Here is a 20,912-nt window from a genome sequence, read left to right as displayed (position 1 = left end):
AAGTGCTGATCCCTGTCAGGCTACCTAGACAACTGTGGGAGTTGTATATGAGTATTGTCGCAGTACTCCAGAACACATGAAAGAGAGAGGCCTGGTTTGTGCTAGAAATGAAGAAGTTTCTCCATAAGCATCTACCACAGGTTTATGGCCATCCTGTACTGATGCACTGCTGGAGGGGTTAAGGACCACTGATTCTTCTAGACAAAGGTTGGCTCTTCCTAGTGGATTTTTTTTTTATTTCCCTGTCACACTGCTGCTTAAAGGCTAATACAAACCTTAATAAAATATTATATGTGTGTCATCATTACAATACTCGGTGCACTTCCTCAAGCTCTGTTAACTGTGCTTGCTGTGTGGGAAGGACTGGGGATGTGGCTCTTGGCTTGTGACTCTGGTGTTTCATGTTCCTGGTACAGTGAAATCGGCTGTTTAACACAAAGTACGGCAGACTGCTTTGTCAGCGGTTCTTAGACTTCCTAGGCTGGGAGGATATGAGAAAGACATTACAAGTTGAGGAACTTTTTCAAATAAGCAAACAGTGGTCCTGCTGAGCAGAGCTATTTTTGAGGGGGGAGATGTTTGTTTAATCACCTAATGGAGCTGGTGCATTTTTTCCAGATGTACTCAGATCAAGCAGTGACCTCTGCTATCAGCGGTGTAGATGTCTTGTGGTGTTGTCTTTTGTGTATGGAGGCAGGAACCCATCCCCTCCCCTGGCTCTTCCTGTGGCAGTGAGCAGGCTTTACATACTGGTGACATGAGCAAGGTTACCTTGCTTTGCTCTTTGAATTATAACCTCCTCAGTTTGAACACTTGCAGGTCTTTAATGTTAAACCACTGCCTCTCTTGCTTGCATGGTGCAGTGGGTGCAAAGACAGTTTAAATCCACTGCCAGAAAGTAAGAGAGACTTCATTAATGTCTGGAGTATTTGAATCCCATCAGGGTTACTCTCTTTAGCATCAGGGATCAATTACTTCAATGCAATAACAAATACACCCAACACAAGCCATTCTTATCCCCATTCCACATTGCAGGCAGTTTCCCTATAGCTTTGTCTTCTGGGTGGCTGTACTAGGGGGATGAGGCCTCCCAGAGTCCAGAGGCTGGCCAGTTTTTCAAGAGAGATGAAAAGTAAATTACTTCATCTTACCATATTCTTGTTCCATTCTTTTCTGCAAATCTCTATGCCCTGTTAATGCTTTTACTTTTCAAAGGCTTGTCTGAATTCCCAAGTTGGTTTAACGTTACTGAACGATTATATCGCTTTAGCTGAACGCTCTTATTTGACATAAGCCTAACTATGTCTAAATAAATATTTATACTCAGACTAAACAAATCTAAATTTTAAGTATTGACTTAAAAGTATTTAAGTGTCTTATTTCATAACCTCATTTAAAAAACAAATGAGGGAAATAAGTATAGACAAAGCTGAAACCTAAACAAGCGTTCTCATTTAACTGTGTACTTTTGCAACCTGCTAGATATCACACAACAGGAAAAGCAGTGCAAATCGATGAGTGCTGGGACTAAAAATGTTTTGTCTTTTTTCACTAAAGGCAGTTTAATACTTTCACTAAAATCAGTGGGTGAGATTGTAGGAGAATTTCCTGGCATTTTGGTGACAGAGGGTGCTTTCACGCTTCAAGTTTGCAGGGAGAATAGGCTGACTGGGCATATACTGGGCAATGTGGACTAATCTGCATGACGGTTTCTCTGCTGCACAACCGTGGTTCTTTCTAAATGCATGGAAGCAGTAAGTGCTCTTGCTTACCACTTCTTAATGACTGTGTATGGTTAGGCCTGAAACCAACAGTGCATTGTTAAAATGCCTTGTTTTGCCTGCATGGGAATCCTGCCCACAATGTTACTGTGAAGCTAACATGGTGGCAGTGATGGAGGCCAGAGCCAGCAGCAGAGTCCTGGCTCCATTTTCCTCCCCATGAGGTAGCAGAGCTGGAGGCGGTGGACTTCAGACCTTCCCTTAGTTGCTGTGGGCAGGGACAAACCAAAGAGCAGTGACTGTCATTCACAGACACTCCGGTTTGAAAAGTATGTGGAGAAACACATTTCTGTCTGAAATGCCTATGAATTTTCTGCCTGAAGATGTTTACCCAACACTTTATGGAAAGTTTAATACCATAGCTAATTTTAGCAATCTACTGGCGCTGTCTGGGTGCTTATTCTGCTTTTCTTTTTTAATCTTGCCATGAGATAAGTTCTCATTTTTGTAATGTTTTTCACCCGTGTGCCACACATCCTTTGCAAAGGAATAAAAAGACCGTACTCCAGTGTTGCAGCCTGGAGACTGAAGCATCTTTAGCTTGCTCAGCTTCATGGTGAAGTAGCCTTCTCGCGCGAGACCCTTGTCCAGCACGGTTTGATCTTTTGGCACCAACCCTTTTCTGTGCCACCTTTCTTTGAATCAATATTAGGAGTTCACTTGCCAGTCATGTTACCTATATCAAATTGCAGTGTAGTCAGCCTGAATGGACTCCAGCTTTTTACAGATGCTGATACAGAACTAGTCGAGAGTTCAAGATTGTTACTTGAATTCTCAGAACAAGCAGTCACAGATTTCAGAGATACTTGAAGAATGATCTTCACCATCTCAGACATCTTCCTATTTCAGTATTTTAGTAATTTTTGGATATCTGTCAGTTAAAACTCATGCTTGCTTTTCTCCCATCAAACAAATGGAAAATAACAAGTTTGAGTGTCCTACTGGCTTTCTGTTATATCACCATTCAAGTCCTATAGAAAGCTAGTGAGAGAAGTCTATGCTCAGATACACATTTGCAGCTCCTGCTGTTTTCTGTGGGAGATGGTGTATAGTTATTTGATGGTAGATTGTATTAACAAATTTTTGCACTTGCAAAACATCATAGTGTAATAGAAGTCATTTATGTCTCAGAGTGAAGCTTCCTCTGATGTGACTCCACAGACTCTGTACACCTGCAGCAAAAAGCTATTGGAAATCTGTCTCTTGTTGAGGACTCAGTCATAATGCGATTTGCAGATGTTGAAATGGGATTTCTGGTCTCTGGGACTGATTTCCAGCTTTGTTTTGGAAGGGCAAACTCTTCCACAGAGGAGTTTCCAATGCTTCAAAGCCTTCCTGTGCCCAGCAGGTTCTAGCCTTGCATGTTTAACAAACCTCCATGGTTATCCTACTGTAGTTCGATGGTAGGCATATTTAAAGCTTGGAGATACAACATTCTGATGGCAGTCATAAATGCACGATATATTACCATCTGAATGTCTTTAGAAATTCACATTGGAAAGATGAGGCCAAGGGGTAGGAATTGTGAGTCTTGTGCTAGTATTCTGTCATGGCTACAGATTGCTGGTATATCACATCCAGTGTATGAAGCAAGAATGGGCAAATATCTCTCTACTGTGATGTGTCTGGTAAGACTGCAAGCATTATACATTTCCACTAATTTGGTGCTACTACTACCTGATGCGTAGGTCATTGCCTCTAGTTAATTAAGAGCCAAGGAGGTACTTAATACTTTACAAGATGTAGATGAAGATAGATGTCTGCTTGGGAAATGAAAATGTACCAGTTTGAGGGCTTTCTATAAAACCGGATCAACTTTACAAATCTGGTATCTGGACAGATCCTAATAAACCTGATGAAAATTAGTGAAATTAGTTCCACTCAAAGCTAATAAAGTGTGATAGAAATGTTCAAAGTTGTCTGCAAAAATGCTTTCAGGCAGAAAAATTAGCATGAAATATATTTTTACAAGGATTAGGGAGAATATTTTACAGTGTAAACTAGCCCATAAAAATGTTCCTTTTTACTTGAGTCTATAGAAGGACTTCTCTCATGAAATATGCAGCCTGAACAAAAACTTGCAATCTTTGGCTGTTGCAGTAGTAGTTTGTTCTTTCCTTTATGTACCACATGTAGAAGTGCTCCTGAAACAACTGAGCTGTGCATTCTGGTTACTTGGAAGTAAGGATGTCCAAATGAATTCTTTAGAATATTCATATATAAAGTACTGTACTTCTGAGTGTCCTTCAGTTGTTTGCAGGGGAATGCAGATTCTGTTTTCAATGACATCATGCTTTGTGGCATATTTCCTATTATCCGTACACATCAGCACTATAAACTTTATGTCTTAAGGTACCCCTATAAATTTGCAGCTTATTTGCTTTCAAACAGTTAAAAGTGCTTATGCATGGTGATTGTGTTCGAAGACTTTCCTAGATATATATTCCCCTGTAGAAAGTGTTCAGGTTTGAATTTAGAGTTTATCTAGTGGATAGAATTTCTAAATACATTGAGTAGTCTCTGTAAATTCTAATTTGAAATATATATACCCAAGTACTCCGCATACAAAGCAAGCATTGTAAAATGTACTTGGATTAGACCTTTTAACCACATCAGTGGGTACCATAAAAAAAAAAAACAAAACATTTAGCTTAAGAGCTCAGAAGATTCGTGAAGAAGGCTGCCCAGCAGAAGCCTTTGGAGGCTGCCTGAATAATTAGGATTGTGGGATGAAACTGGTCATGCAAGGAGGAGGATTTACACTGCTCTCTATTCACCTCGTATAATATAGCTGGCCCTTATTGGCTCTACTAACTCATGTGTCCAAATGCTCTTACAAGTGAGAAAAATGTTCCCAACAGCTGCCAAGCAGCCTTGCAGTGGCCTCTCTGCCCTACTACAAACACACAGAAGAAACTCATCTTGTTACAGCCAGAATTCTACCGTGCTCTGCAGCAGCAGAGGCTGCAACACTGGGGAGCAGGTGATCTGTCTTGTCACTAGGACCAGACCTGGAATTTTGTCAGGTCTGTGGGAAGCCAGTAGAGTTGGTGGAGACGTCTTTTCCATTTGTTGACATTGACTGTTGCACAGGGCATACTTTCGTGTTTATTCAAACATCAAAATGAAACGGGGCCTGGAAATGGGGTTGCTATGAGCAGGACTGGGTATGAAGCGAACATTGTGCCCAACTTGTCCTGCAGCCTCTCTGGTAAGAAGTAAAGAGTTTGCATGACTTTACTCATGGGTTTGCCTCTTTTGTGGTGTGCTTTTTCATAGGGATGCTTTGACAGCACTTATTTAAGCAATAGGTTAAAGACACACTGTGCTGCCGGAAGCATGACAAATGCCACTCCTTTATTTGAGCCAGGTTAACCCAGCTCATCAGTCAAGGACAGAGAGGGTTTAGTTACCAGCTCTTAGGAAAAGTCAACTCTTTGTGTTAGGAGACTGAAGCCAGATGCTCTATTTACAGTGCAAACAGTTGTGCGTGTGTGTATGTCTTTTTTTTTTCTTTAAAGATATATTTCTGAGTCTTGCTTTAGGTTAAAATGCTATTTGAGAATAGTTTGATTGCAAAATCAGCATCCAGATAAATAAATAGCTCAAAATGTGGGTTGTTACTGATAGGAGTGGAAGGGCAGGTCTGCTTGTTTGTAGCTATTTCCTTCCATGCATCTCAAATTGCATACTCTGATCTTTAGGAGCACAACTTGTGGTTCTTGAAAGCCTTTGAGGAGACAGGAGAAAATTGTAAATCTTGGACCAGTAATTATAGGGACAAATTCTGGGACTTAGGCCTGTAGTTTTCTTCAGGGCAAAGAGGAAGAGATGATGTATGTGTGTGCACTTACTGGACAGCAGCATTTCCAAGTAAAAATTGCACCCAGCATAGGGGAGCCCTATCCAGTACTTAGAGGGGACTTACAAGAAGATGGAGAGACACTTTTCAGCAGGGCTTGTAGTGACAGGACAAGGAGCAAAGCTTTTAAACTGAAAGAGGTTAGGCTTAGATTGGACATAAAAAAGAAGTTCTTCCCTGTGAGGGTGGTGAGGCACTGGAACAGGTTTCCCAGAGAAGCCATGGCTGCCCCATCCCCGGCAGTGTTCAAGGCCAGGCTGGATGGGGCTTTGAGCAACCTGGTGTAGCAGAAGGTGTCCCGGCCCATGGCAGGGGAGTTGGAACTGGGTGATCTTTAAGGTACCTTCCAGCCCAAACCATTCTAAGTGTCTGCAAGTTTATGCATCACCTAAATCCTGTCAGAGCTCTCAACACAGGCCGTGAAGAGCTCCTGCTCTGGTTGACAGGTTCAGTTGGAGTAGGTCCTGAGCCCATCTATGCCTTGCCTGGTTTTACTCACATCTGTCTCATGTACATTAGAGCTGGTCTATGGAGGTGATAGCATTTTGTTCAGCATGGCTGAGGACTTGTAACTGTAAAGGAAGGAACTCTGTTTTGGAGGGACTGGTGTGAAATAGCCAGTAAAATATTTTCATCGCACATGCTCTTTTTTTGGAAATAAAGTGCTCCTGGAGATTAAATAGAGTTGGGCAGTTTTGAAGCTAGGAAAACACATTTTATGACTGTGTTATGCATACATAAAAAGGGGATTTTATAATGCTTTTGCTGACAGACCCTTAAATAGACAGGCACAGGTAGGTGCTGCTGTCAGGTTTGTGCAAATTACTGGTTAACTGATTATATAAATTTATTGTGGAATACAATTAATAGAAATACAGGAGTGCGAGCAGTGTCTGTCTGGGCAGATTGGATCAGTGATAGCCGGTGCTGCTCTGTTAGAGCCAGGGACACTCCATTCATTTAGATGAGCCTCATGTATTTATTTGAAAGAATGAAAAACAAAAACCCCAACCAAACAGGAAAAGGTAAACACAAGTCAAAATGCTGCAATTCTGCTTTGTCTCTTCTCGCCTGCGGCAGCCAAAAGCCATAATGGGTAAATGAATAAGTGCAATCAAATGTGACTTGGTAACACACAGTCTGTTCTATATTTATTTGCATCTCTGGTGCTTAACCCTTTACACTACCTATGGTATTTATTTTAGCAGGTTCAGTTTCTTGCAAGGCCTCTTTCTTGCGGATTCTGTTTCACTCATCTCCCCATTACCTTAAAAACCACTCCAAATATTCACCACATGCCCTTTCTTGCTCCACTTCTCTTCTGCTTCTCCAGGCTCTATCTGCCCTGTTGTCGTGTGTCTCCCCATCTTCTTCCCACTCCCTTCTCAGCTGCAGGAGTTATCTGTCTATGAGCAGAAACAGCCACTCCAGTTGGTTGTTTCTACTGGGCTGCTTCACCTGTACCATGTACTGCTTTCTCTTCTTGGCTTTCTGTGGCAGGACACCAGTTCACCCAGTACCATCTCTTCTGCACATACCTTCTCTCCTCCTCCCCAGGCTGGAGTGAACACTGAGTATTTCAAATCAGCAGATGCCATGAAGTTAGGTATGTCTTGCTGTATTTTTCTTTTCTCTGAAAAAGCAGGAGGAAACAAAAGGAGAGGGAAAAGCAGTCAAGTAACAAAAGGTGTTTCTAGATAAGGTTTGAAGAGAGGTAGGAAGTCAATGAGGCAGCGAGTATGTCTGAGTTCCCCACAGAGGTCTGAAAAATCACCTGAGGTTCTTGCTCTCTTTTTTTTTTCCCCTTTTCCATTCTATATTCTGCTTTGTCATCAGAGACTCTCCATGAGAGTATTCAAGCGGTAGTAGCAGCAGCCTCAGGAGAAGAAACTTGGAGGCTGTGCCTGAGAAAAAAAGAAAAGAAAAAGGTGGGGGGAAGAGGAGCTGTAAGAAGATGTGAAAAGATGTGTAAGGGAGAAAAAATAAAAGGGCTTTTTAAAACTCATGAATGTTAATTTGAAGGGCAGAGATAAAAACAATCCACACACACTTGAATCTCGGAGCACTCAAAATGAGCACCGCCACCATGGACGTTCAAATGGTCCAAAATAACGTTTAAAGAATTTCAAGAAAGATGAACCAGACAAACCCCTGCAATTTGCCTCCAGCAGCAGAAGCCAGGAAAATTCTCCATTCCTCAGCTATGTGTTTCTTGGCTCCCAGCATTCAATAAGTTTTCCATTTCAAGAATTTTCACCATCCTCTTCTGCCTTTCTCTCTTTGTGGCTTGCATTATCAGCTGCCTAAGCGCAAAACATATCATAGTATTCCATTTAGTGTGATTGACATCTTCCGATTTTCACAGAGCTTCTGTCTCACTTCTCAGAAGTTCTGGATAGATCACTGCACAGCCAGATATCTACATTAAAATGAAGAACACAGGAATCCATTAAGCCCAAATGGGGAAACAAAATCAGGAGAAATGGAAGAATAAGAAAGAGTGATGATGAGGTAGGGAATCACAGAGCAAACACTACCAAGTGAGAGGTAGACTTAGAGGGAAAGGATGTTTTTGTCGGAGCTTTCTGAATACTTGCCATATTTGCATTTCATTGATTTATGTCTCAAAATCAATTTATCCCACTGGTTTATGGCATAGATTTCATACAGTGTTATCGTTGCAGCTTATACATGATTCTTCTATTAAGCCCTATAATATTATAATGTAACAGGAGGAAAAAAATTCTGGCTCTGCCTCACGCCTAAGTGCTGCTTAGCTTTCAAGGTCTGTGTGCTGTCCTGTACAGCTGTATCACAGCGAGGAAATCCCCGGCTGTTTCCAGCCCTCCTCTCACGGCGCTCAGCTCAACAAGGGGTACGTGAAGGTTGGAGCTGCCGCTGGAGTGGGCTGGGGCTGCTGCAGAAGGCTGCGGCTGTGTTGGATATCCGGAGTGTGGTTTGGTGCTTCTGTTCTGAGGGTGGGATGGATCGCCTGCCTGTGACCTCTCAAGTCCCACTTGTGCAATTGGTAGGGAAAGTAAAGCTTCACACATGCTCGAAATGTCCTTTTGATTTGATTATTTTTTGTGTTTGTGATTAATGGTTAATTACGGGGAGAACTGGTTCTGGCAAGGAAAGAGGAGAATAGTTTGCATTTGTTTCCACATGGTTATGCTCAGATTCCCCCACAGTGGAAAAAAATTCCGCCTCCTTTCTTGTTTCTTCCAGGGGAAGTCCAAAACCAGTCCTTGAAGATGACCTTAGCACTGAAAACAAGCAATTCGTTGTTGTTGCATGGAGCTGGTGACACAGAGTCCTTTTACTATCAGTATAAATGCATTTTTTTCCTTGTGCTGCAATACACTTATTAGTGCAGGGAAAGCCAGCGAATTAAAGCTGTCCTAACTTCCTGGGTTTTCCTCCTCATGCTCCAGAATCATTCTCATTTTCTGCAGGTCCCCCAGCTAAAAGAAAACAAACCAGTTTTCCTGAGTTGAAAAGGGGCAGAATAACTCAGGGCTTGCATGGGGCACCCCCACTATCTGCTGTAGCTGCCTTGCATGGTGGTTGCTGCAGGGAGCCATCCCCCCTCAAAGCTTGGGCAGCTAAGACCTTACAGCAGGTGTTTAGATTTTGATTTTTAGATTTGGTCATTTGCAGGGTGAGGTAGCATAAAAGTGTCTGTAAAAGACTTTGGGAGTGTCTGGAGGGGCCTGTGGTCCTGTGCCAACAGCAGACTGATGCAGCTGGAAGTTGGTCCATAGGGCATCACTGGGCTTAGTGCTCAATGAGCTTGGAAAAAAAATAAAACCCCAGATTTTTGTTAGTTAGGAAACTGTATGGTTTAACAAAACCACAAAGTGGGTCAAAGAGGAGATTCTGTGGGTTCAGATTCCTGCAGAGTCAGCTGCTTGCTGTTAAACACGTTACTCAGCTGCTTTTTCTTGCAGATCAACTACATCTTTGTAACACTGAGAAAACAAGGCCTCATTAAAATGGGTGCTTCATTTCTACTGAGGGAATGCAGAAAAGATGAAGGGATGAATGTAGAAGCCCAAACTGAACAGGAGGTGTGGTCCAGGAAGGCAGGAATGCAGGTCTGCTTCTGTGGCATTTCTCTTCTCTGTGTGTGCTCCTCCCTGCATCAGTGGGGCTGATGCAAACCTCTTGTTTGAGATGATAATATCAATGCTTGTCTTCATAACAAAAAATACAATGGTAAAAATTAGGATTTGAAGAGACCTTTCTGGCATTAAGCAGCTATGGCTCAGAGTGGTTTATACTCTGTAATTGCTGGTAGCTAGTGCTGTGGAATGAGATCTTTCCACAGCAGCTATTTTTGTTGACATTTTTGAGCTACTTGGCAGTGCGAATTCTTGCAGGTACTTTCACTTCAGAGAATTTTTGTCTTGATTCCTGAGAGCAGCAAAACCTCACCCTTGGACTAAGGCAGAACCCACGGTGTAAAAGATTTTCAAAATCAAAATGCTGCCAGGTCTGGCTGCAGTAAACCAGGGAATTCATTACAGTTCAGCTTGTGTAGCATGGCTCTGCTTCTAAGTGTGTATAAATCTGCAAAGTACCTTTTTGTTTACCTGCTGATGTTGCACAGACAGCACTTTATAGGAAATTCTTGAATGCGATCACAAAATATGTAAGTATGCATTTTCTGAGTCTCATTACCTGTTGTTAATGCTCTTTTGAGTGATGCCTAGTTGAAAAATTAAGACTCATGTTGCTCCCTGTTCTTCTTAATTTGGATCTGGATCAGAATATTAAATACATTGGAGTTCAGATGTGCACAGATGAAAGGTTTTGATTCAGCCTACCAATAGTGTTATTAATTTAGCTTGAAGCTAATGACACAATTATTAATGCAAGCTCTGAATTTGCTAGCTATTTGCCTCACTTAAACTTTTGAGTCAACCCTGGCCATTTTGCACCAAGTTCATGAGAGTCCTTGGTGTGGAGATGCTGGTAGATACAGGTTGTGCCAGGAAAAGCAGCTTAGCTCCTCTGCTGTTAATTCAGTTGCCATGCCTGCAGAAACCTTTTCCATGGTGGGACAGGAAAACTTTTCTGTTTGGGTTGCTGGCCCATTTTTTTGTGGCAGTACTGTTTCAATGTAGTTGCCAGAGATATTATGGCTGGATGAGATCCCCTGTTTAATCCCTTCTTTACCCACTTGGTAACTGCGGGACGAGCAAAGTTTGGTGATCTTTGGTAAATGATTGGTGACTTGGATTCTCAAAACCCAGCATCTGCCTTTGTGGGAAGCTTGATGGGGATGACCTTGTAAGTAAAGGTCAAGAAAAGTCCTTAAAAGTCTCTTTGGGTGGCCTTGCTCTTGCAACACTGCCTCATCCTTTTAAATGTGCCCCTTTGCCCTTGGGCTCCCAGCTAGCCTGGTGGTGGGAAGCCTCAGTGTCTACTTGAGTTAATGGGCTCACTCAGGGAGTGAGTTATCTGAGCTCTTTTTGCTGCTGATACCTCAGATCTTCTGAAAGATGAGAGTCTCCAGAGTGATGTAAGAATCTTGTTGCCCATGCCTTTTTCCCAGGGGAACAGTCCGGTGCATGCTCTTGTCTCCCAGCCACCACTGGCCTCTGCTGATGTTGCAGGTGGGAGAGATAGATTTACTCCTCTTTGGAGCAGCTTATTCTTAGCAAATGAAACCATGGTATAGGTGTATTGCATTTGTGTAGCTGTTGGGGGAAGGGACAAAGTACAGAAAATAGGGAGTAAAGTTGAGCTCAGAAAGAAAGGAGGGATGAAGGAAAGGTGTTTTAAGATTCAGGTTTTATTTCTCATTACCCTACTCTGATTTGGTTGGTAATAAATTAAACTAATTTCCCATGTTGAGCCTGTTCTGCCCATGACAGTAAAGGGTGAGTGATCTCTCCCTGTCCTTATCTCAACCCATGAGCTTTTCTTTGTGTTTTTCTCCCCCTGTCTAGTTGAAGAAGACAGTGATAGGGCAGCTTTGGGGGGCACCTGACATCCAGCCAGAATCAATCCACCGTAGCTGGCTCTTGCTGGATGAAACCATGGTATAGGAAACCCTGGCTTTCAGTAACCTGAATTTGTGGTTTTGTGTGTCTTCTATTTGTTTTACTCAGGACTGCAGAGAAAACACTTGCAGAATGCACAGGGACTGAGAGAATAGCAGTCATTATTTCCTTAATTTGCAACTAGTTCTTGTAAAAGAAGATCCATATCAATATAAATATTACACATATTAAAAAAAGAAACTTTATATTATTGACAATTAATTAAAAAATAAGAAAATTGAGAATATGCCTTGTGAAAGCAAGCAAAATTTTTGTCTTTTGTCTACTCCACATGTGGAGTAGAATCAGTATTTACCCATTTTTTTGCCACTTTTCCAACAGTTTGACCAGATGGAATGGTTTGTCCCATACAAAGATGCACTATATCTTAGCAAATTGGGTTTCTAGCAGCAGCAAAAGGGAAGGAAAATCACTTACTTTCTGATTGAGCAGTGCAGGCTATCACAGCTTCCAGAGGAATGGGTATTGGTTTTTTAGTCTCCACAAAGTGACCTCCCACAGCTCACTGGCCCACAGATCCCACCTGCTAACAGCAAACCATCACAACTAAAGGGATGGACACCCATCACAGTGTTCGCTGTTCTTGGTGGTTCTACTACACCAATTTTGGACATATGGCGGTCTGCAGAGAGTTGTTCTCTCTCCAAAGCCTTTCCACCATGTAGCCATGCTCTTAGGAAACTAGTTTGAATCCTGCAGTGTTTTTCCAAGTGATCTCTTTCTTGAACCAGCAAGCTAAATTGTTCATTGGTTTTAGGAAATAGTAATAAAAGCTGTAGCTGGGGAGGAAAGGGCTCATGTTTACCTACAGTTCTCACAGAAGTAGAAGATTGGAAATCCGAAAGGTTTCTGTTCTGAATTCCTTTGAGCTTAAAAATGAAAGCTGAATTATTTCTGACTTGTGGGAAACCTATCAGAAGCTATCAGTAAGAGCAAAAACCTATCAGTAACAGCAAAATTACTCAAAATGATTTAGAAAATTCTTTCATTCCTCTTTCCACAAATATCTGTGCCATTTTGGTGCATTCTTTGGATTTTTATCTTTTTTAAGTTGAAGGGTTTCAGTCATCTTACCATTTTTTTCCCAGTTTAAAGGTCTTTTGTATCTTTTGGCATCTCCCTGATGAAGGGAAAGTTTGCAGGGAGAACCACAGTTCTCTGCATCACTTACTGTTAAAGTGTATCAGTATCTGCCTCTCTTGGCAGAAGTGTTGTCTCTAGATCCAGAATTTCATGTAACAAAACTTTGTCTGGATGAGATGAGGTAACAGTTTAACTCAGTATGTATATATATGGTTTGTGAAGAACAGCTCTGCAAAAACACCATTGGAGCTAAACTGGTAAGATTATTCCTTCACTGAAGACTTTCTTGTCCATCATTTTGGGAATAACACTTGTTTTAAATCCCAGATATTCCAACACACACGTCTGTATAAGTTTTTTTGCTTTAGGACTGTGTTTATTATTACTGCCCTCCTTCTAGGATACTCTTCAAAATCACATCCAGTTGTGTGTAAGGTATATCATAGAAGTACAGAATCCTTTAGATTGGAAAAGACCTTTAAGATGATTAAGTCCAACTGTTAACCTAAGGCTACCACGTCCACCACTGAACCATGTCCCTAAGTGCACATCTACACATCTTTTAGATACCTTCAGGGATGGTGACTCCACCACTTCCCTGGGCAGCCTGTTCCAATGCTTGAAAACCCTTTTGGTGAAGAAATGTTTCCTAATAGCCAGTCTAAAGCTCTGCTTGTGCATCTTGAGGCCATTTCCTCTTGTCCTATCACTTGTTACTTGAGAAAAGAGATATGAATCAGAAGAAATCAGAAGAGGAGTATGTTTTAAGATGGAAGGGATCAAGAAGGCGATGATGAAAAAGACAGGAATCAAAAAAGAAAATGACTTTGCAATTCAGGTAATCTTGATGTAATTCTAATTATATCGGGGAAGCAAGAGGCAAGATGAAGACAAGAGTTTGAGAGACAGAAAACAAATTGTGTCTTCTTTTATCCTGAGTCTGAGAAAGGGCTTAAAACTAAACTTAAACTGAGGCCAGAGGGTGTATGTCAGTTCTCAGGACCAGGGCATGACTGAGTAAGCCACACAGACCCATGTGTTTTTTAAAGTGTGTGATAAAGTCATTGGAAATCCATGTGTTGAACATCTCGGATTTCATGCTCCAGCCTGGGCTTCTTTCTCATTTTCACTTTTGTTTTCAGGACTTGCCCATTTAAAACAGAAGTTTTTCCCAGCAGGAAACTGTTCCTTGATACATTTCTATAGCACCTAACTTAGTAGCGCATGTGTGTTAATAGCAGTCCTGTTGTTCCTACCACATCAGCTGATCATTGCAGGATTCCTCTAGCTGCTACTTTCCAGTTAAGATAAGGCGAGAATGACCAGTGGTTGTAGTGCACCTCATTCCATTTTGTTTGCTTTTGCTTTCCTTAAGCCTAGTGTCTGAGAAGTGCATGGGAATTTGGTTCTGGATCTTTTCCATAGCATATTTAAATTTTGTTTACTGTTTGCTTTGGAAGCGGGGTGGGTGATGAAGCTAATATGTTATATGGAGAATGAAGAATTTTTAACCTTGCATGGAGGTCTGAGATAACCTGATGGTGTTTGGCAGGATACTGTGGTGGCAGGGAGTTAATGCCAACAAAAAAAGAGGAAAAAAGGAAGAAGGAAAGACAGAATTAATGGTGAATGTCTGTAGTTCTGAATAATTTAAGTCATAAATTTGCTAAGTAAACGAAGCAGAAAATAGTAGGGAGGAAGCATTACCTATTTTTGTACAGAGGGATTAATTACTCCTTTAAGAGTCTGCTTTAGAGGTGCAAAATGTACTTTTTCGTACGTTCTGGCTCTGGCATAAGCCAGCAACTCTTCGTTCTGCCTGTGGGACAAAGGCAGGTGTATTGTAAGTGCAGCCTCTGCGTCCTGGGTGTACCTCAAATGGACAAAATATATTTCTAATCCACTGATGTAAATAGACATGGAGGTGAACTGAATACAGAAATTGAGGTATAATAAATTACTTTTCATTCATTCAAGGCATATTTTATAAGTAAAGCTATTTATGGCCTTTTTTTTTTCTTTACTGAGAATAGAGATTATAATAATCTGACAATAATTGCCTTGTGGGAAAAACAGGACCCAGTAAGATAGTAGAGTGGTAAAACTGTTATGAAACAACACTGCAGTAGTATGTCAAGCTGTTTATTTGATTGCAGATAACTGTAAGGGAAATTACTTGAAACTAGATGACATGCATTATGATATACAATTTAGCCACAGAGATGTAAACTGGGATCAAAGCTTGTTGGGAAAATTGAGATCTTTGGGAGCAGGGAGAAAAGGGGAGTTTCTGACAGAAAATATCAGAATTCGTCTGGATTCCTTAGAGCAGGTCCAAGGTTGTTGTAGAGAGGTCCAACACTTCACTACATTGCAAAGCATGAGCTGAAGTCTGTGTGTCTGAAGAATGGGTTATAATTCTTAGCCTTTTCTTGGTCACTGTCATATGAGGTCAACTATCATTAAAAAGTCAGGCTTGTGCTGTCCGTAATGTACTCTCTCTTCTCTAACCTCATTTTAAAGTTACCTGCTTAATTTCGTACATGGTAAGAGCTTTAGCAAAACAAGATTGAAGTTAGCCTTTTATTTTGTCTTCGTTACTATATTGACTTACATTTACTAAGTTTAGGGGGTTTTAGAAGTTAGAATCAGTCTGCTTTTAGAAAAAGAGTTCTCACTGTTGCACACACACTTTCTCTGTAGAAGAGCAAAATGCGGTCAATACTGGAGGGCAGGAGTTGTCTTTCTGCATTGCTGGCAATGCTGGGGTCGTTTAGGGAGCCGGCAGATGGCTTGTGCTCACAAGTATCCTTCTCTCCCTGCTCAAGGTTCTGCAGCCTGGTTGTTGACATTTAACCTTAGTTATCCAGCATAAATGATGATTCAGGCAATTCTTTTTCACATCCCACCAGAGTCTGTTACTGCTGCCAAAACAGAGGTTGTAGCTGACACAGGAGTATGGTTCCTTTTTGTCTCTTGTTTTGGCATTCTGTGCTCTTCTCCTCCTCCTACAAGGCTTTTGCTGTTAGCTTACTTTGTTAAATGTTTCTCTTGTTTTTTCCAGTTGGCTCATTTTTGGGGGTTCTTTATCCTTTCTATTCACAATTCCAGATATTTTAAGATTTATCTTGAGATTTCCTTTAAGTTTACAGGTGCTTTCCTCATCAGACTCTGGAGTCACATGGTTAACTTTGAAAATGAAAATACTGTGGATCATATTTGGTTTTCAGTACTTCCTCCAAAGAGTATTTGTCCTTTTCCCCCTGAAATCGGTGTGTTCAAACATGCCACCTTCTGTTTCTGTTCTCAGAACTAAACACTTGCAGAAAACACTGACAAAATGTTCTGTGCTTAGGAAGCCAGTTGGGGCTTGCCTCATTTAACTTTTCAGGTCAAAATTAGAACTCTTATTACAAGTTACAGAAGGTTTTGTCTCATTTCAAACAGCCAGGTGATCTGCTTGGGAAGTAAAAGCAAAGAACAAGCCCAGTAACAGAATCTTAATCCCATAAAGCTCTAAGTGATGTTCTTAAGGCAGATTTGAAACTAGGAAGAGTCAGTACTCTAAGTGAATTGGAATGTGAGGTGGTAAAGCATACCAGAGGCCAAAGGCAAATACTGGGGGCTCTACCATCTTCCAGCTTTACATTGGTGAAGGATTTGTGTAATACTTTCTCAAAGAGCATCAGCAGCCAGTTGCAGACTTACTTGTAGTCAGTTAAAGTTTTTTTTCCTTTCTGGGGAAAGTCCTGCAACACCAAATCTCTCAAACATTTTTATGCAAAGTTTCCCCCTCTGTTAAGGGAGAGCCACATGAAACACTGAGATCCCCCAACTTGTTTTTAAGATCTTGACAATAACTGATTCACACAGTATGAAGCTGCCTGAAGAAGCACCACCACTTCTTGGCACTCTGTGTTGCTTCAAATTGTCTGTTGTTCTCATTGTGCTTTAGCACAGGATTGATTATCTAATTGGTTATATGACAGTCATTTAGACATATGACATTGTTTAATCCTTCCCCAACACATTAAATTGCTAGGCAATTAACAGGGTTTTAGGCTTTCCATAATCTTCATGTTGTCCACACAGGCATAAGCATATTTGTGTCTGAAATTGTGAAAGAAAAAGAAAATTCATGTTGCTGAATTTTATGGTTTTTTTTTTTATACGTTTCACATTCTTCTTTCCCTTTTTAGGTATTAATAGAAATGGCTTTATGGATCTGGACACTGAGCATTTGGAGCTGTTTTTGCATCAGCTTATCCAGAAATGAGGAACTTAAATTTTTTCAGAGTGCTACAGAGCTAAATCATCTAACAGTGGACAATGACACCGGGATAATCTACTTGGGAGTGGTAAATGCTCTGTATCAGCTTACAGAAAACCTGGAAGTAATAAGGTTTGTAGAAACAGGTCCAAGAAAGGACAACAAAAAGTGCACACCTCCCATTGATGAAAATCAGTGTAAAGAGGCAGTACTGACTGACAATTATAACAAATTACTGTTACTGAACAAGGCGGATAAAACAATTGTGGTGTGTGGAAGCCTTTTCAAGGGAATCTGTGCCATCAGAGATCTAGAAGACATTAGCAAAGAGAAGTATTATGTAGACAGTAGCGGAGAAAAATCCTTTGTAGCAAGCAACGATGAGAATGTATCAACTGTGGGATTGATCACTTCCTTGAATAACGACCGAGTGCTGTTTGTTGGGAAAGGGAATGGACCAAATGATAATGGAATAATTATCAGCACTCGGCAGCTCTACGACAGGGATGGGAAAGACATTTTCGAAATGTATACAGACTCAGCAGCTGTTAAGTCAGCTTATCACTCATCAAGCACACAACAATTTGTGGCAGTCTTTGAGGATAAAAATTATGTTTATTTTATTTTTAACCAGCAAGAGAAACAGCCCGTCAATAACCGCACACTGATTGCACGCCTGTGCAAAGATGATGCCCATTATTATTCCTACTTTGAAATGGACTTGGGTTGCAAGGATGATGATGGTGCCTATGATCACTGTCATTCTGCTTACGTCACTACTCCAGGAGAAGAGCTGGCTGAGAGCATGGCTCAGCAGAGACAAACTACAGGTGCTTTCTCAGATGACAAAGTTCTTCTTGCACTCTTCAGCAAAGTAAACAAAGATAGCGGCTCTCTGAAATCTGCCATGTGTGTCTTTTCCTTGCGGCATATCAATGAAAAGATGGAAAAAAACCGAAACGACTGCTACACTAAAAAGAACACCAGCTCATTTTACAAACTTTTTTCAGCAGAAAACCCGTGTGCATCACATGGACTGGTAATATCAGTATCAGTGTTATAATCTGTGTTAGAATTACAGGAAACTATAAAACTGCATGTTTTGGGTTGGCTTTGAGCTAAACTACAGTGAAATCACATGACTGAAAAATCAATAGCTGAATTCACTGTAGTAGTGGAATGTGGTTGGGGGGTGGCAGAACAGGTCAAGCAAGAAGTGGCAAGATAGTAATAATTTTGAGTCTTTTAAAAAACATTTTATGTCTTCTGAAAGATGAATGTTGGTTTCATAAATGCATTTCTGTTAAAAAGTTCCTTCTGGTATGGAAATTACTGAATCAAATGCAGTGATTTGTTATGCCCATGATCAGCTTCCAGATGATCACTACAGACAATTCTGGTTTCAGCCAATATATTTTAAATGTTTTAAATGGTATTAAGAATCTCGTAGGTGATACCTGGAGTTCAGTCTTGTTTCTCACTTGAATTTGAATTTTCAGGTATACGGAAATATACGGAAATATATGGAAATACATGTTTCTTATATTCAAGTACTGTTAATATTTTGCTCTCTCTCAAAATAGTTCCATAGCATGATGGCCATCTTTTTATGCTTGTCACTACCTTGGCTGTAAGGTTTTTGGAGAGCACTGTTATAACCCTCCAGATACGGTTTTTCAGTTTACAGCTATTTTCAGTTTACTGTCTCTGGGAGGCAGCCTTCAGCATCTCTGTTGACTTTATGATGGTTTTGTCCACACCACCCTACACTCAAGCACTGTTTGTTCATGCCATTGTTACTGCAGCTAACCCTAAACCAGGTTGAGGAACTGAATCATCTTAAAAATAACTCAGCCAGCTTTAGGGGGATGTCTTAATTCCCCAATCTGAGCAAGGTACACACTTGCGTAAGCAGCTGAAAACAGCTGAAGATGGTGTTCTGGGAATACCTTATGTTGATATTGACCCATAATCCTTCTTCTCATGAAACCACAACCATCACCCACACAGTAGGTCACTAGCACTGATAAAAAGCCTAAAGAACACTTTTTGCTTCCAAACACCAGTGTTACTTCAGTACTCTGCATCTGAGCTAAGCATCAAACACAGGAGTCCTGAGTGTGACAAGTGGAATGGCGGTGGCTTCCAGCAAAAAGGAGGTGCAGATTTCAGATCAGAAAGACAGTCGTGTTACCAAATATAGCAGGAAAGTCAAGGTGTGAATGAACTTCCTTCTGGTGGCACTCCCTGCAGCTCAGCCTTAAAGTATAGTAAAGGGGGAATGTGTTGAAGCTCACGAGACAGTTGCCAGTGGGTTGCATTTCTATGGAGAGCAGCAAATTAAGAAACAAAACAGCACTAAAAAACCATCTTCAACACAAAACTAGTCAACCCAATTTGTAGGACAAGTTCATTTTAATTAAACAGACTGGTTACTTTTTAAACTGTGCTGCTGTAATGAAATAGAAACAAAAAAATTCTTTCCCCCTTGTCTTCTGGAAAGTGAAAGCATTGAAGTTTGCAATTAGCAGGCTGCTTTCTGAGTGCTGCCTGTTGGCTGGGGGAAAACGGCCAGACAATCCATTTCTCTCTTTCCACTCTTCTATGTCTGAGGGGTATTATACTGACTGGTAATAGGCTTGCACTCCATTCTTAGCTAGGAATTAGTGATCTGAATGTTTAACATCTCTCTCTATTGCTATTCCTTATTAGAATGCAAGCAAAAATTTCCCCTGTGGCTCCGAACACTTGCCATACCTTTTGGGAAGTAAGAATGGTGTTGTAGAGAAGCCGGTACTGCAAAAAGAAGGGATGAATCTCACAGCCGTCACTGTGGCTGTGGAGAATGGGCATACTGTGGCATTCCTGGGAACGTCGGATGGTAAAATCCTTAAGGTAACAAACTGGACTTAAAAGCCTGGAAGGTGTTTAAAAGATCATGAACTGTAGAGATAGCATACTTTACTCTGAAAGTAAATGGCATTTATAAGATCACATACAAGGAGCAAATTCTCTTAGAGCTTAGAGGTATTTTTAATTTCAGTGAAAAACCACATTATTTCTGATGTACCTCAGCTATCCGATACACAGATTGAATTAGCATTGCCTGAATGGCACTTTTCCCGAAGGATTACGTACCTACTGAGAGCCCTAAATAAACAGCCTTAGGTAATCTAACAGCTGCTCTAGCCTTATCTCTATTCAAGCCCATACTAGTTTAAGAACAGTTTTCATTTTGTAATCATTCTGGCCATTCAGTGAATAGATATGGCAGTACAAAGCCCAAGCTGGAGCCCTGCTAAATTCTGACTGCATGGTGTGAGGCTCAAAGGTTCACATGTTTGGATGTCAAAATGTCCAGAATGCAACAGCAAAAACCTTACTTTGTTTGAAGAGGAGTTATGGCCATGTGCCATTATGCAGTTTGAAACTTGAAGCTGAAACTGTTGGTTACCATAAGAGAAGACAACAAATTTGAACAGCTTCAAGTGCAAAACCTCTGAGTTGAGAATTTTAATTTTACAGCACTAAAATAAATCAGTATTTACAAAAAAAATTAAAAATAACAGCTCTTGCCAGCAGCAAGCATTTTCTTTTCATGAGCTTGATGCTTTGCTTTTTGCTTTTGATGCCATTTACTTCAAATGAAAATGATTTCCCTAATGTGAATTTTTGAACTTGAGTAAACACAGGATTTTCATTAATCATAGAACCATTTAGGTTGGAAAAAACCTTTAAGATCACCAAGTCCAACTATAATCCTGGCACTGCCAAGTCCCATCAAAACATAGGTGCCACATCTACATGTATTTTAAATACCTCCAGGGATGGTGACTTCACCACTT

The 20,912-nt window shown here is 40.8% G+C and overlaps 1 protein-coding gene across 4 annotated transcripts in view; it reads left to right on the top strand.

Moving 5' to 3' along the window:
* PLXNB2 (plexin B2) overlaps window positions 1-20,912 on the top strand; it is a 114,618-nt gene that overhangs the window by 17,513 nt on the left and 76,193 nt on the right. For 2 of the 4 annotated variants that reach the window (XM_061467542.1, XM_061467544.1), the window contains exons 2-3: window positions 16,997-18,106; window positions 19,780-19,962. In XM_061467542.1, coding sequence (XP_061323526.1) covers window positions 17,009-18,106; window positions 19,780-19,962 — 1,281 coding nt within the window. In that variant the 5' untranslated portion in view covers window positions 16,997-17,008. Of the gene's footprint in view, window positions 1-9,623; window positions 9,741-10,278; window positions 10,298-16,996; window positions 18,107-19,779; window positions 19,963-20,912 lie in introns of those variants that run through there. The other 2 variants (XM_061467541.1, XM_061467543.1) reach the window with 2 other exon arrangements.

This window comes from Pezoporus flaviventris, unplaced genomic scaffold (assembly GCF_033815535.1).
Source record: "Pezoporus flaviventris isolate CSIRO_AGI_PZ_B2104156 unplaced genomic scaffold, CSIRO_AGI_Pfla_v1 ptg000045l, whole genome shotgun sequence".
Lineage (NCBI taxonomy): Eukaryota > Metazoa > Chordata > Aves > Psittaciformes > Psittacidae > Pezoporus > Pezoporus flaviventris.
This window is presented reverse-complemented; position numbering and strand designations above follow the sequence as displayed.